Source organism: Xyrauchen texanus, chromosome 31 (genome assembly GCF_025860055.1).
Source record: "Xyrauchen texanus isolate HMW12.3.18 chromosome 31, RBS_HiC_50CHRs, whole genome shotgun sequence".
NCBI classification, from domain to species: Eukaryota; Metazoa; Chordata; class Actinopteri; order Cypriniformes; family Catostomidae; genus Xyrauchen; species Xyrauchen texanus.
Genome location: NC_068306.1, coordinates 10213361 through 10226670, shown reverse-complemented (window position 1 = coordinate 10226670; position 13310 = coordinate 10213361). Strand labels below are relative to the sequence as shown.

At 37.6% G+C, this 13310-nt stretch overlaps 2 protein-coding genes across 9 annotated transcripts in view; one reads left to right on the top strand and one right to left on the bottom strand.

Annotated features, from left to right (window-relative positions):
* LOC127624802 (glutamate receptor ionotropic, NMDA 1-like) overlaps positions 1-5036 on the bottom strand; it is a 45332-nt gene extending 40296 nt beyond the window's left edge. For all 8 annotated transcript variants that reach the window (XM_052099715.1, XM_052099719.1, XM_052099720.1 and 5 more), the window contains exon 1: positions 4361-5036. In XM_052099715.1, coding sequence (XP_051955675.1) covers positions 4361-4609 — 249 coding nt within the window. In that variant the 5' untranslated portion in view covers positions 4610-5036. The remainder of the gene's footprint in view (positions 1-4360) is intronic.
* Positions 1-13310, top strand: part of LOC127624804 (calpastatin-like) — a 711053-nt gene that overhangs the window by 121279 nt on the left and 576464 nt on the right. The window lies entirely within an intron of this gene.

Here is a 13310-nt window from a genome sequence, read left to right as displayed (position 1 = left end):
ATGGTTGGCCTGAATCAGGGCTCTCCATCCAGAGATACCCTCCAGCACTGGCTCTATCTGTCAGTGAACATCTCTTCTTTAGAGTGGGCAGAAACATTATTGAGCCAAAGCACTGAAGTGAGTGATACTGCAATTGTCATTACTGCCACTATCACCACTGAGAAAGAGATCCTTATAGATTCAAAAACACGAGATGTTCTGCATGACCGTGTGATTGCTTAATTTAATAAACAGGTAAGGAGGACTGATTTTCACTTCAAGTAAATCGGTAAGTGCTTTTTGCATTGTTATAGCAACATCAGGAGTTTTCAAAGTGTAAATTAGGCTGCTTGAGGATTCAGTGTCGGATCAAGTTTTGAAAAGTAGTGCTGCATTCCATTCAACTCGGAAAGTCAGATTTGACAACTTCCTACAAGGAAAAGTGTAAAAGAAATATATCTTAAAGTCAGAATTACAACTCGTAGGCTCGTGCAGAAATTCTCAAGTCTGATTTCGCCGAGATGCAGGGGCATGATATCACACAAACATGTCAACACTCAGGGAGATATACAAAGTAAGTGATAAACATTCACTTTATTAAGTAATGTCGATAAATGAGTTCGTCACATTACATGACATTAAAGCTTGTTTAACAAATGCCTGCAGAAACAGGTGTATAAATCATTATAATATTTTTTGATAATTGTACACCAGAAGCACAAATGCTAATGCTGCAGCATTGTTTATCAGTTGGGTTGCTAGGAGACATCTCTAATGAGAGTCAAACTCCTGCTAAGCTAGTGGGAGCATTGCAGTTTTGTTTCCTTAAACGTCATCTTCCGAATATTCCGAATGGAATGAAATTATGGTCGGAGATATCAAGTAGGAATATCCCACATCCAACTAGAATGGAACGCAGCATAACCGTGTACCCAGACGAAACGAAATTTATTGCATTTTTCCAGGAATTATAGACATCCTTGGTAGATTCATATGAAAACTTGTGATTTTTGAATGTCTGTTCAGGATGCTCATTCATTGCGTGGACGTGTTTTTTAAAATGTCAATTGGTATTATTAGTTAGCTGCGACATAATGTATGATGCCCAAAGGCATAGGGTGTTTTATTCATTGTGAAACTGTGTTTTCTTAATGGCATGAATCACACTGAAGGCCTCGACTTTTAATGCACGGCCCGCCACTGAATTTTGTATAACACAAAATATTGCATAATAGGCAGACCTTTTAGTGTTTTTGGTGTGTGAGCACGTAACGGAACGCGTACATGAATTTCAACCCTCAATCGGGAATTGCAAGCAATATATGGCCTGCGAATAATTTCGTAAATACTCAAATGGCCCTTAATGGAAAAAAGGTTCCCCACCCCTGGTCTAGGGGTTAATAAATAATGGAGATCCAGAAACGTATTGCTTTGACTGGGGAAGGTGTGTATCACCATGAGCATGGGAAGACAGAGTGAACTGGGGAGGGGAGAGGGGTTGATTCATGTCCAGTCTGCTTTTTGTTCAGTGCAGTTTTTGAAACTGAGATAGACACCCACCTCAGAGTTTTTTTTAATGGCATCACCAGAGCACTTAAAGCGAAACCACTTAATTTGATCATTGCGTGAGCAGGCTTTTAATGAAGAAATGCTTCCAAGTGAATTACTCCATAGAGTGTGACAGTGCTATTCAGTATTCAGTCTGTCTATCTATCTATCTATCTATCTATCTATCTATCTATCTATCTATCTATCTATCTATCTATCTATCTATCTATCTATCTATCTATCTATCTATCTATCTATCTATCTATCTATCTATCTATCTATCTATCTATCTATCTATCTATCTATCTATCTATCTGTCATCCTGATTAGGTTGCACCAATGAAAGGAATCTGTTTTGAGTAAAAACTACATGCAAGTCCTGAGGACCCATTTTTTATTTGCAATAGAATCCTCCCCTGCAGCATCACTGCAGATCCTGATATAATGATGCTGGCCCCACACCCGTGTATCTGTATTTTTGTCAAGTACACTACAGTGAAAATAGCAACTGCTTGCATTGAAAATCATTAATTGTTTATGCGTCACCTAGTTTGTTTCACAGCTGCTGCCCACTGCTTGTTTTGTCATCTCACTTATTCCTCACATCAAAGCTCTGTGGGGTCAGCTACAGTGAGATAACATTTCCTCCCACTGTCAGTCGATTGACCAGTATGGATCATCTACTGACAGGCTATCCTGCTTAGACATCTAAACAAATGAAATGGTTCAATCTTCAGGGAAAAACCCAAATTTCAAGAACCCACATGTCTACTACAATGCATAATATTTGAATACTTAAAAATTGTTGATTGCCTTCTGTACATTTTATTGTTTCTGGTGCATACAATTAATTTGATGTTGCACTTTTCTGAATGACTGTTTCACAAAAAGTGGTAACCTGCTATTGTTTCCTAAAGGACGTATTTCTACTTGATCTAACCCTTAAAATGTCTTTTGTTTGTGTAACCTACCATTCACCTTAAAAATAACATGGATGTAAAAATGTATTCAGCTAAAAAAATAATAAAGTTTCTTCAATGGTTTTTGCATCACCTTGTGTTCAGCTAGGATCTGTCTTCCTCATATGGCTCTTTGGGGATTGCAAATGCTTTTGATTTGACATTATTCATTGTACAAAGTGGAAACATTCAGTACCAGAACCATTTCTACCTGACCTGACCCTTACAAATGACTTTTGTTGATTCAGTCATATTTTTCTCAATTGTTTTGTCTCATTTTTGTCTACAGAATGTCTTAACATTCTCTAAACTGTAAGTGCAATTGTCACAGCTGTTTTATAGGACATCACAGCTCTCTTGCATGTCTGCAAAATGTAGTAACTCACCCAAAACATTTAATTCATGCTTCAAGAGCTAGTTATTGTGTCAGTAAATTGACCAATGCCCCCAAAATGTAACATAATTTTTTTGTCATCGTGTGAGCCGTACTGGTCAAAATGTTTCGATGTTTTTTCACCATGGCAGTCAACCCTGGAAATGTTTGTTATATACAAATTAAATTTTTTGTTCTATTGTTTGTTGACACTGACTGCTTACTGTACTATACAAGAATGTGTATGTATACAGTAAATAAATTTTTGTAGCAATGCGTTACATATAAACAGCAAATTCATATTTGCATGTCCATTTCTACACATTTATCACATGCAAAGTCATATAGTGAACAGAAAATTGCCACAAAATGACATCTATGACAAAAAAAAGAAAGAAAATGCAACAATGAAAAAACATTTCATGTCAGAGATGTTTATGGAATATACATGCATATCTGACAGATTTTGATAATTGAATGTATAATTTTGCACGTGATGGCTCACATGATGCAAGAATGTTTAGAAGTTGTGATGAGTATGACAATTTCACTGAGAATCAACTCATCAGTTTTGATCAGCAAGTCATGTCTATCTATCTAGTTATTGTGCAAATTGTAGACGATTGAACATACTCTTTTGCACACATGTGCCAAAACGAGTGCAATTTCCTTAAATGAATAAGAAATTCAAATCTGGTGTGAACAAGAAACTGTTCAGAGATTTAAACTTAAAGTTTTGAAAAAAAATAATTCTCATTGGAGAATTGAGCCAAAGCGATTGAGAAAAACTGTAAATAATATTTAGTGTATAAACAATTGTAATGGATAATGTGATTCCATTGCCCCTTGAATATCTATATTCATTTAGGATGGCATGCTCATCACTTATGGACACGTGCCGAGCATTCGGCAAACTTTCTTTTGCCATCGTGAACAAACTACACTGTAAAATGTGCAATTGTTACCATAAGGAACAGTTTCTGATTGAACTGGCCCTTAAAAAGGACTTTCCTTGGAGTAACAATGTATTCAGGTTGATTCATTCATATCAAATAATAGGCTATTAAAAACAAGTTAATTTAAATTTTACAAAACCTTTTTTTACAATGTGAGACTAGTTTTTAAGTGATAAAACATGGCATTGTACAATGTGGATACATTATAAAAATTATAAACTAAAATTGCTTTATCATGTAGTAATATCAAAATGAACTGGTAGGATTGAATAAACCTGACTTAGGTTACACCAGCCAAAATAAATGTAAGGGTAAGGTCAGGTAGAAATAGCTCCTTCATGTAGCAGTTGCAGGATACCACTTTTTACAGTGAAATGAATCCAAAATTAATTGTAATTAATATGTATGACTTTAAAAAATCTGATTTACCACTTGAAGCACATTTTTGGTTCACTGTCTGACAAGCTGCTTTTTACAATGTGTGACTGCATTTTAAGTCATAAAACATGCCATAGTGCAATACTGATATACTACTAATATCTTACCTGACTAGATATGAGATCTTCACACACCGACAGCGCCATCTGAATCGCGTTGGCTTTGTGAGTGACAGAGATGGCGGTCAACTTGAACTTATCCCTTCCGTACACCTGGTTCGCCTGGGTGACTGCATCTTTGAACACCTGCTCGTATCTTTTCTGGCTCAGGACGGCCCCAATGTTCACAATCTTGGGCTCGCAGCCGCCCCGCACGCAAGAGCAGGAGAAGAACACGGCCAGCAGAAGTAGACGCATCGTGTGGACGGCGCACGCAGAGCCGCAGAGCCGCAGTGCCGTTCCACTTAAGTGCTGCTGGAGGGTCGTAGAGATGCGCCCTCGGTGAACACTTTAGCTAGTCGGTATTGGAGAATCAAACCAATATCAAGTGTGACAATTTTTTAGAATACAAAAATCCAAATGCAAAATTCACACACACTGCGGCGAGATGCTCATGGTCCCTGGTTCTATCCGCGCAGTCCTGCAATGGTATTTGCTCTATACAACATTAACTCCCACATGCATTGCAGCCTTATTAACTGAGGTTGCCGATCCGCAGACCAAGCATGGTCTGATATGGAGCCTGGCAGCAAAAATCTGTCATGCGTCGCGTATCGTCCGCCTCTCTGTCCGTCGGCTGTTGTTCTGTTTGGAGAGCTGATGCGACGCTCGCATCTGAGCGCTGTCCTTGGTGCTGACAGCTGTGAGCGCGCAATTGTGCGCGCGCCCCCGCAACCCCTCCAGTTTTGCGCGTTGGCGTTCGGCTAGAATTAAAGCTCTCGAATGTCAAAAACAATCCAAGCGTAGAATCAAAAGAGAGTCTCTTGCTGCGTTATTCAGCCAAATGTGGACGCATTTTATTTAGTATAAAATCATAATAGAAATATCAACAAACAGCACTAATTAATATGATTTTTACAGCATTTTGGTTACCATTATTTCAGTGTAGGATCTTTCAGTCAAGTTTTAATGTCTTAAGAGGCTATATCCAGGGATGGATTATGACTTGCAATTATCTCTAAGGGCCCCCCCTCCACCCAAAAGTTGTTGACCGTAGGGGTGGGAGGGATATTTGTTGTTCATGCCCAAAAGTTGTTGAGCGGGAGGATTGTTCATGCCCAAAACGGGTTTAAATCGTTGGGGGGTGGACACCAAACTAGATCATGCAGCCTTAGGCCAGGGCATCCCCAGGCAGTCAAGGGTCCCCTGGTAGTCAAGGGCTCCTGGCTCCATTGGCCCGGTTGGTAATCCATCCCTGGCTATTTCCCAACAAACACTGGACTTCAGAATGTTTCCCTAACGTTTGTTAAGGGCTCCTGTTGGTTGACTCCTACGTCCTAAAAAATACATTTGGGAGTTTTGTGTGTGTGTGTGTGTGTGTGTGTGTGTTTGTGTGTGTGGGCAGGTTAAAGTGGTTTACAGGGACTTGTTTTAGGATACAACCTGGTAATTACAAGGGTATTAAGCTATAAATGTGGTTTATGAGGACATTTCTAGTGTCCCCACAATTCAAATTGCTTATTGAAAATGTAGAAAGTTTTTTATGAGGGTTAGGTTTAGGGGCAGTGTTAGGAGACAGAATCTATAGTTCGTACAGTATAAAAATCATTATGTCTATGGTGAGTCCTAATAATGATAGCTGCACCAACATGGCATAGTGTGTGTTTGTGTGTGTGTGTGTGTGTGTGTGTGACATCCTAAAAATAACTAATAAAGAACATATAATAAATTAAAACAAGACATGGCATGTTGACTAATTATTGATGAAATGTTGCAGTTTGGTTGCAAAACGGAACCCAGAATTTAGAGGTTGCAGGAACGTTTGGGCAACCATGCAAAACCTAAAACAAATGTTCTATATCCTTGAAAAAAATAAACATACCTATATCCAAAAACGAATGTTCCCGGAACGTTCTGGGAGCCAAACATTGTTAGTTGGACAAGGGGTATTGCCATGGTTATACAATGGGTGATTTCCACAGTTTTTGTCCCCTCAGTGTTTTGGAAAAAACAAGTAGTGAATTGTTAGAAGAATGGCCCAAATACACTCTGATAACTTAGAAAGAAAGGCTTTTCATTGGTTGTTTGCAACACCTTTAGTTAAGCAAACATCTGTCTTTCTTATATGGCTCAGTACACAGGAAACATGCACAGCAGTAAAGACCGATATCTACCTGATCTGACCCTTAAAATGAACTTTCATGACTGTTACTTATCTTAGACTGGTCGATTCAGTTATTTATATATTTATTTATTTGCACTTGATTAAAACCATTTAATTTAGATACGACCACATTAAACACATTTTAGGTTGCAACATATGTTTTTACAGTTTTACAGATGGCTGTCTAAAAAACAAGAAGATAAAAAGTTATTTGTTGGACTTCAGGGTTCTCCAGTGGCATTAGGCTGTAAAAGTGATATGGTCTTTCTTTGCTCTATCATAGCCCCCAACACATAAAGACTTATTTAAGACATCTAAACGTTACCACCAAAGCTCAGAGTTGCAATTTAGGGACAGCTGATTAATTACGTAAGCATGACATCTATATTGCAGCATCTTCAATCATGAAAACACTTGCTCTGTCTTTCAAACCTAGACTTTTAGAGTAATTACATAAAGTAGAATGGCTAAGAGGTCTCATGCTTCTTCGAGCATACCCTGCTTGAAGTGCCGTCTCTTTTTTAAAGTGCATCTGTGCAAACCCTTCATTTTGCTTTAATTTTAGAGACGCATGTTTCATTATGCATGTTAGAGAACCAAGCAAGAAAAGAGTTTTGAAAAGAAAGTCTACTGCTTGCTGAATGAATACAAGGGTAATGCTTTCTAAATGCAAGTGGATGAACAGCATTATGCACTGGCAGGCACATAAGGACAAAAAGGGGGAAAAAAGGTTACCAAGGAAACAAGCCTCTCTCCTGAAGTGTGAAGTTTCAAAGTATTCACATGTAGGCATTTTGTACACTCTGGCAATGCAGGGAGTTAATGAGACAAAGTGACAGTAGTTTGCATTAGAAATATGCATCACAACTACAGTAGCAAGTAAAATGTGGACACCTTGAATTGTTAACATATCAATATGCTGATTTTCTTGTAAGCACTGAAGGATTTAGCTTTGCTTTAATTATGCAGCATACTATCATCATGCATTGACAAATCCGAAGACAAAAGCAGAAAAATTAAACAGCAATTTTGATTTCGTTGTATTACACTGATTGTGATTTGATTTAATTTGCCTGTGCTAGAGAATCTGCGATCAAAACCATATTAACATTTCATTATCCGTAGGAATTAATTCCTCTACATGAGATGTCACAGCAGTCTGATATGAAGAGGGGGATTTGTAAATTAGGTCACAATTGATCTAGTTACGCCGTTGACTTTAAATAATGAATCGCATGCCTTGGGGCATCTTTATATAGCTGCTGTTTTATTTACTTTTATGCACTATATGATGAGGTCAAATTTATAAATAGCTGTAGCACAGTACATGAGTTGAAATGGACCAATTTCCATTAAACAAATCACATTTTTCATAATATTTACTTAAAGGAATAGCTTACCTCAAAATTAAATCTGTCATCATTAACTCACCCCCATGATGTTCACTTTCATTATAAGGAAAAATGATGCAATAAAAGTGAACGGTGACTGATGCTGTCAGTTCCTAACATTCTGCTTAACATCTCCTTTCATGTTTGGAACAACATAAGGTTGAGTAAATGGTGACGGAATTACATTTTTTGGGTGCACTATCCCTTTAAGATGGATTACAATATATATATATATATATATATACTCACACACACAGAATGACATTTATATAAAAAATGGAATACAAGTATTAGTTTTGAGCGTGCGTCTATAGTCAGTGGCGCATGCTGCCTCGCAGTCTGAAATGTTGTGAATACTTGGATATCTCCCACTTGCTGAGAGCCACACAAAAGTCTGACCAAGCGACAAGGTCCTCGCTGGCTTCGGTCATGTTCAACTCCCTCCACCTTTATTCCCATATCTCTGCACATCAATACAGCTGGGGCCGCCTGCACTGCAGCCGTTATATAATGATGCTCCTCCCAACACACACACATATATAGAGACAGACCACTTACTAGAGAATAGTCAAGACTCATTAGGAGATTACACTCCACTCTAACGTGCATGTGTGACAGAAAGAAGTGGAAAAAAGTGAAAAGCACATAACTATTGCATGTTTTTTATGGGTTTCACATAAATAATATTATTATATTATTATACATAATACTCATAATACTTATTATATATCCATATATTATTATTATATTACAAATTATATACAACTTTTAATAATAATAATGACATTATTGAGTATATTATACATTATAAAGTAAGGATTATGTATTGTCTTCAGCAGTGTTCGAATTGGTTTTTATTTTATTTTATTAATCCCCCTTTCTCCCCAATTTTGAATGCCCAATTCCCACTACTTAGTAGATCCTCGTATTGGTGCAGTTACTCACCTCAATCCGGGTGCAGGAGGATAGGTCTCAGCTGCCTCCGCTTCGGAGACAGTCAGTCCATGTATATTATCACGTGGCTCGCTGTGCATGACACCACGGAGACTCCAAGCATGTGGAGGCTCATGCTACTCTCTGCGATCCACGCACAACTAATCACGTGTCCCATTGAGAGCGAGAACCACTAATCGCAACAGTAAGAGGCAATCTTTGCCCCCTGTATTTATTTATTGATTATTATAAGGGCATAGTTGTTTCACTAGGCTTCAATGCTCTGGTGAAAAGCACCTATGACAGTATAAACTCATTTTTTATCGTTCGCTCATAAACAATATTATTATATTATTATTATAAATAATAATATTAATTATATACAGTATATGAGTATACTATTGTTATTATAATTATATACTGTTGTCATTATTATTATATTGCTTTATAACATTATCTGTATACACTATTATATTACTATGAGTCACTAGTGTTAGAAATGAACATATATTACAGTTCGAGGCAATATTTCCCCCTGAAATTGATTGCCATTTTCTTATAATGGTATCTGTTTTTCTTAAAACACAAAAATACAGAATTTACTTTCACCAATTTATGTCAAATGCTTCAATTAAATTAATTATGAACAATAATGGGTGTTATTTATGAAATCAAATCAACACAAATACAAAAGCAGCTGTAAAAAATGCACAAGGTCAGGCCTTTCACATGCCTAGAATAAAATGTTATCAAATATATCAAATGTTTCATGTTATCTGTAATTAATGTTACAGATGCTGTAATCATCAAAGACATTTTTGTCACTTTCAGTGACATTTATTGTGCCAAGCCCTCTTACTTTGCTCTTCACGAGTCTCTGCATGTGTTACAATCATAAAGTTTCAGGCTTTTTTGGGGTTAAAATAAAATATTTTACCTCTGTTCTGTTTTGTCCTAGATGGCCGTGCCAACAGAAAACCTACATGATGTGTTTCTCATGTATGCGGTATACCAATCTATAATCGATGACTGATCTTTCATTGTACGTCCTCTTTCTTTTCCCATAAATAGTGACTCTATCTAGCGAGGTGTGTCTCACACTGAATGCAAAAATGTGTCTACATCAATGTAGGACATTACTAGGTGGAAAAGATGTAAAATTGTCTTGTTCAGACGTCCCTGTGCTTATAACTTGCAAATCTGATGTTTTTAAGGCAAACAAACAGGATAAAATAATATAAACCATGGTGAGAACCAAGAAGAATGCAGACAAAAGTACTGTGGCATTGCACCAACCTCAGAGGGTTGCTATGGTTATAAATTATGTCAATCCCTTCTTCTGAAAACTAGGACGCAGACCAAGAAGATAACTTTTGGCAAGCCAAATGTTACACAACAATGTGCTATTAAGATGAGAAAGTCTGAAAGCCTGTCTGGCTGTCCTGAAATGTATAGCTGCCCTATTTTTGACTGTTTTAATCAATATGAAGACTTCTGTGACTGGGACATTACTATGATAAATGTGATTCTGTTAGGGAAAAGACAACAGTCATTTTAAACCATATTCTGCATGCAAGCGTGTCCTAATTGTTGATGGCTTTTCAAGACTGGGAAACAGAGTAGGTCCTACAGTGTTTGAAGGTTATACAGAAAGATGTATGATGTAATGTAACTCTTAAGTATTAAAATAAAATAAAAAACTCTGTGTTTGTGCAAATGGCATGAATCATCATCAAATCATGAGACCTGTTGAGAAGAATTGTATTACAGTACATATCTAAGCAATCAGACTTACTAAATTGTTGTAAACTTCCCTTAGACTCACATTGAAGGAGAGACTAAAGACATATCTAGGGGCTTGAATATTATAGAGACTTGGGGGTGGACACTTTTGACTTGGACCAATAAGTAACCTCTTAGCAACCATGCAGAATGCTTTATAAACCACATAGCAATTCACAAAAACAACTCAGAGCCCTTTAGAAACCAGAAAGCAACACCCTAGCAAACCACCCAGAACAGCATTGTAGCCATTTTGCAAGGGCAAGCACCTTCAAAAAAAAGTAAAAATCGATTTTTGGTTGCATCTGTTGTCAAGTTTGATAAATTAGTTCACTTTAGAGTCCTCAGCCTATGGTTAGTTTGCAAGACAACAACACAAGAACAAACACTAACACAAGAACAGGGAGGAGAATGAATATGAGGCAGCTCAGTTCAGAAGTACAGCATAACCACATCTATTTGTATATATAGTTTGCTGGTTTTACAGTGTCTCCCAGCCTGGTTAGTCTATGGATCTCCCGTAGTAAAAGGAGGGGTTTTCTGTCAACACAAGGAGAACTGAACGTGGTTAGCATGGCGGTACACTTTAGCATACTGATCAAACAGAGATGGCACATTCTATAGTGCCGATTCAGCAATGCCATGCTATGCCCGCCCATAACGCTGTACTATTCATTGCAAATTGGGCATTGATTTACTGCCAAGCTGGAAATCAAGCTAGCCATACTATCCACACATGGTGGTCCTGGCTCATTCTTTTTTGTCGTGCTGATTGCTCCATCTGTTGGAATTGGTTCAGGGACTGTGCACGGAATTCCCTGTGGAAAATGGGAGATTTGCCATCAATGTCCAAACTCTCTTGTTTCAAAAGCATCACTTTTACTTTTTCTCATACTTACAGTTAAGGATTTGAACAAACCACAAATCCAAAGTATTAAATGTACAGTATACCCAAAAATTAAAACGATGTCACCATTTACTCACACGCATGTTGTTACAAACCCAAATGACTTTCTTTTTTCTGTGGAACTCAAAAGGAGATGGTTGGTAGAATATTCCGTCTCAGTCACCATTCACTTGCATTGTATGGAAAAGACTGCTGAAAGTGATTGGTGAGTGAAGCACCCTAGCATTGTGATGGTACATTTTGCACTGGCAAGTACTTGTAAAAATGCTTTTTACATTTTTGATTTTTAATTTATCATAAAGGCTATTTAGAGGTAACGGGACAAAAAAACATGTCATTCTTTTTTAATCCTATCAGGACCATCTGTCACTGCTAGTACACGAGTCATTACAGGTAAAGGTGATATAGACGCAGATGTTGGGTGAATTCAATCCGCCTGTTGTCTTTGCTTCTCTACTGCCCACTCAGCAGTCGCAAGGTCAGGAGCTGAACTCATTGCCAAAGTATGTCAGAGGCGCTCTAGAAAATCTTGTCCCACTTCCAAAGTGAGTGTAATTCAAATCAACATCACTGACTGTGCCTGAAGTTTTATAACCTCTGAAGTTCTGCTATGCATCTCTATCCTCATGTGGTCCATTCAAAAACAAGAGAGAGAGAGAGAGACATTGTACAGTATTACTGCTTCTGGCTTATCACTAAAAAGTTGGGGCCTATATGAAAAAACGAAACATTCTCAGCCATGCAGTCCTCCTGATTGCTGCATCATATTTGGAGCCAGATATGGGGATATCCATTATTTCACATGGCCAGACTAATGTAAATTAAATGGTATTTACAACTAAATAGAAAAATCAATTCATTTAAGATGAGATACCAAATGCAAAATAATCAGCAATTCATAAAAAAAATATTTTTCTATCAATAGTAATGCAATGTAATCAACAGAACATTTAAGATTAAAATTCAACTTTATTGACATACATTGTCACTACAGGTACAGGGCCACATATCCCAAATAAGCTGGGGTCAGAGCACAGGGTCAGCCATGAAACAGCACCCCTGGAGCAGATAGGGTCAAGGGCCTTGCTCAAGGGCCCAACAGTGGTATCTTGGCAGCACTGGGGTTTGAACCCCTGATCTTTCAGTCAGTAACCCAGAGCCTTAACCACTGAGCCACCACTGGCCCTATTGAGCCACCACTGGCCCTATACCCTAATTTCCATTACTGCACATGTTCATATCTGAAATTCTATGAGTAAACTATATTTTTACATTTTCTAAGGAAGTTTTGGGTGGTATCCAGGGAATTGCCAAGAGGTCTCAAAGATGTTCTTTTTTTTTTTTAACACATCACCATGCTGTTGCTAGGGTCTTCAAGGTGGTTACATAATGACCTAATTCAAAAGAGCCCACCCCCCAAGTCTTTATAATATTATGGTTTCTAGATACTGCAATCCTAAATATAAGTCTATGTTTTTTTTTTTAAAACCGTTTTATCATCTGGAAGACAAATATCAAAAGTCCAGTTACTTAGAAAAGAGCAGACAGCAGAGCTTTCCTCAACAGACCACAGATTTTGAGATTAGATTCATTGCACAAATTGTGTGGGATATATTCAGCAAAGTTTAATACTTTAGGGTTGGGGGTTGTTCAAATCCCTAATCCCTTAGCAGAACAATAGTAATAGTGATGCTTCCCTTAGCAAACACCACAAAATATGAATACAAACTCTGTAGGACATTGACTGTTTCACCATCTTGAGAAACTATCGATAATTAGGAA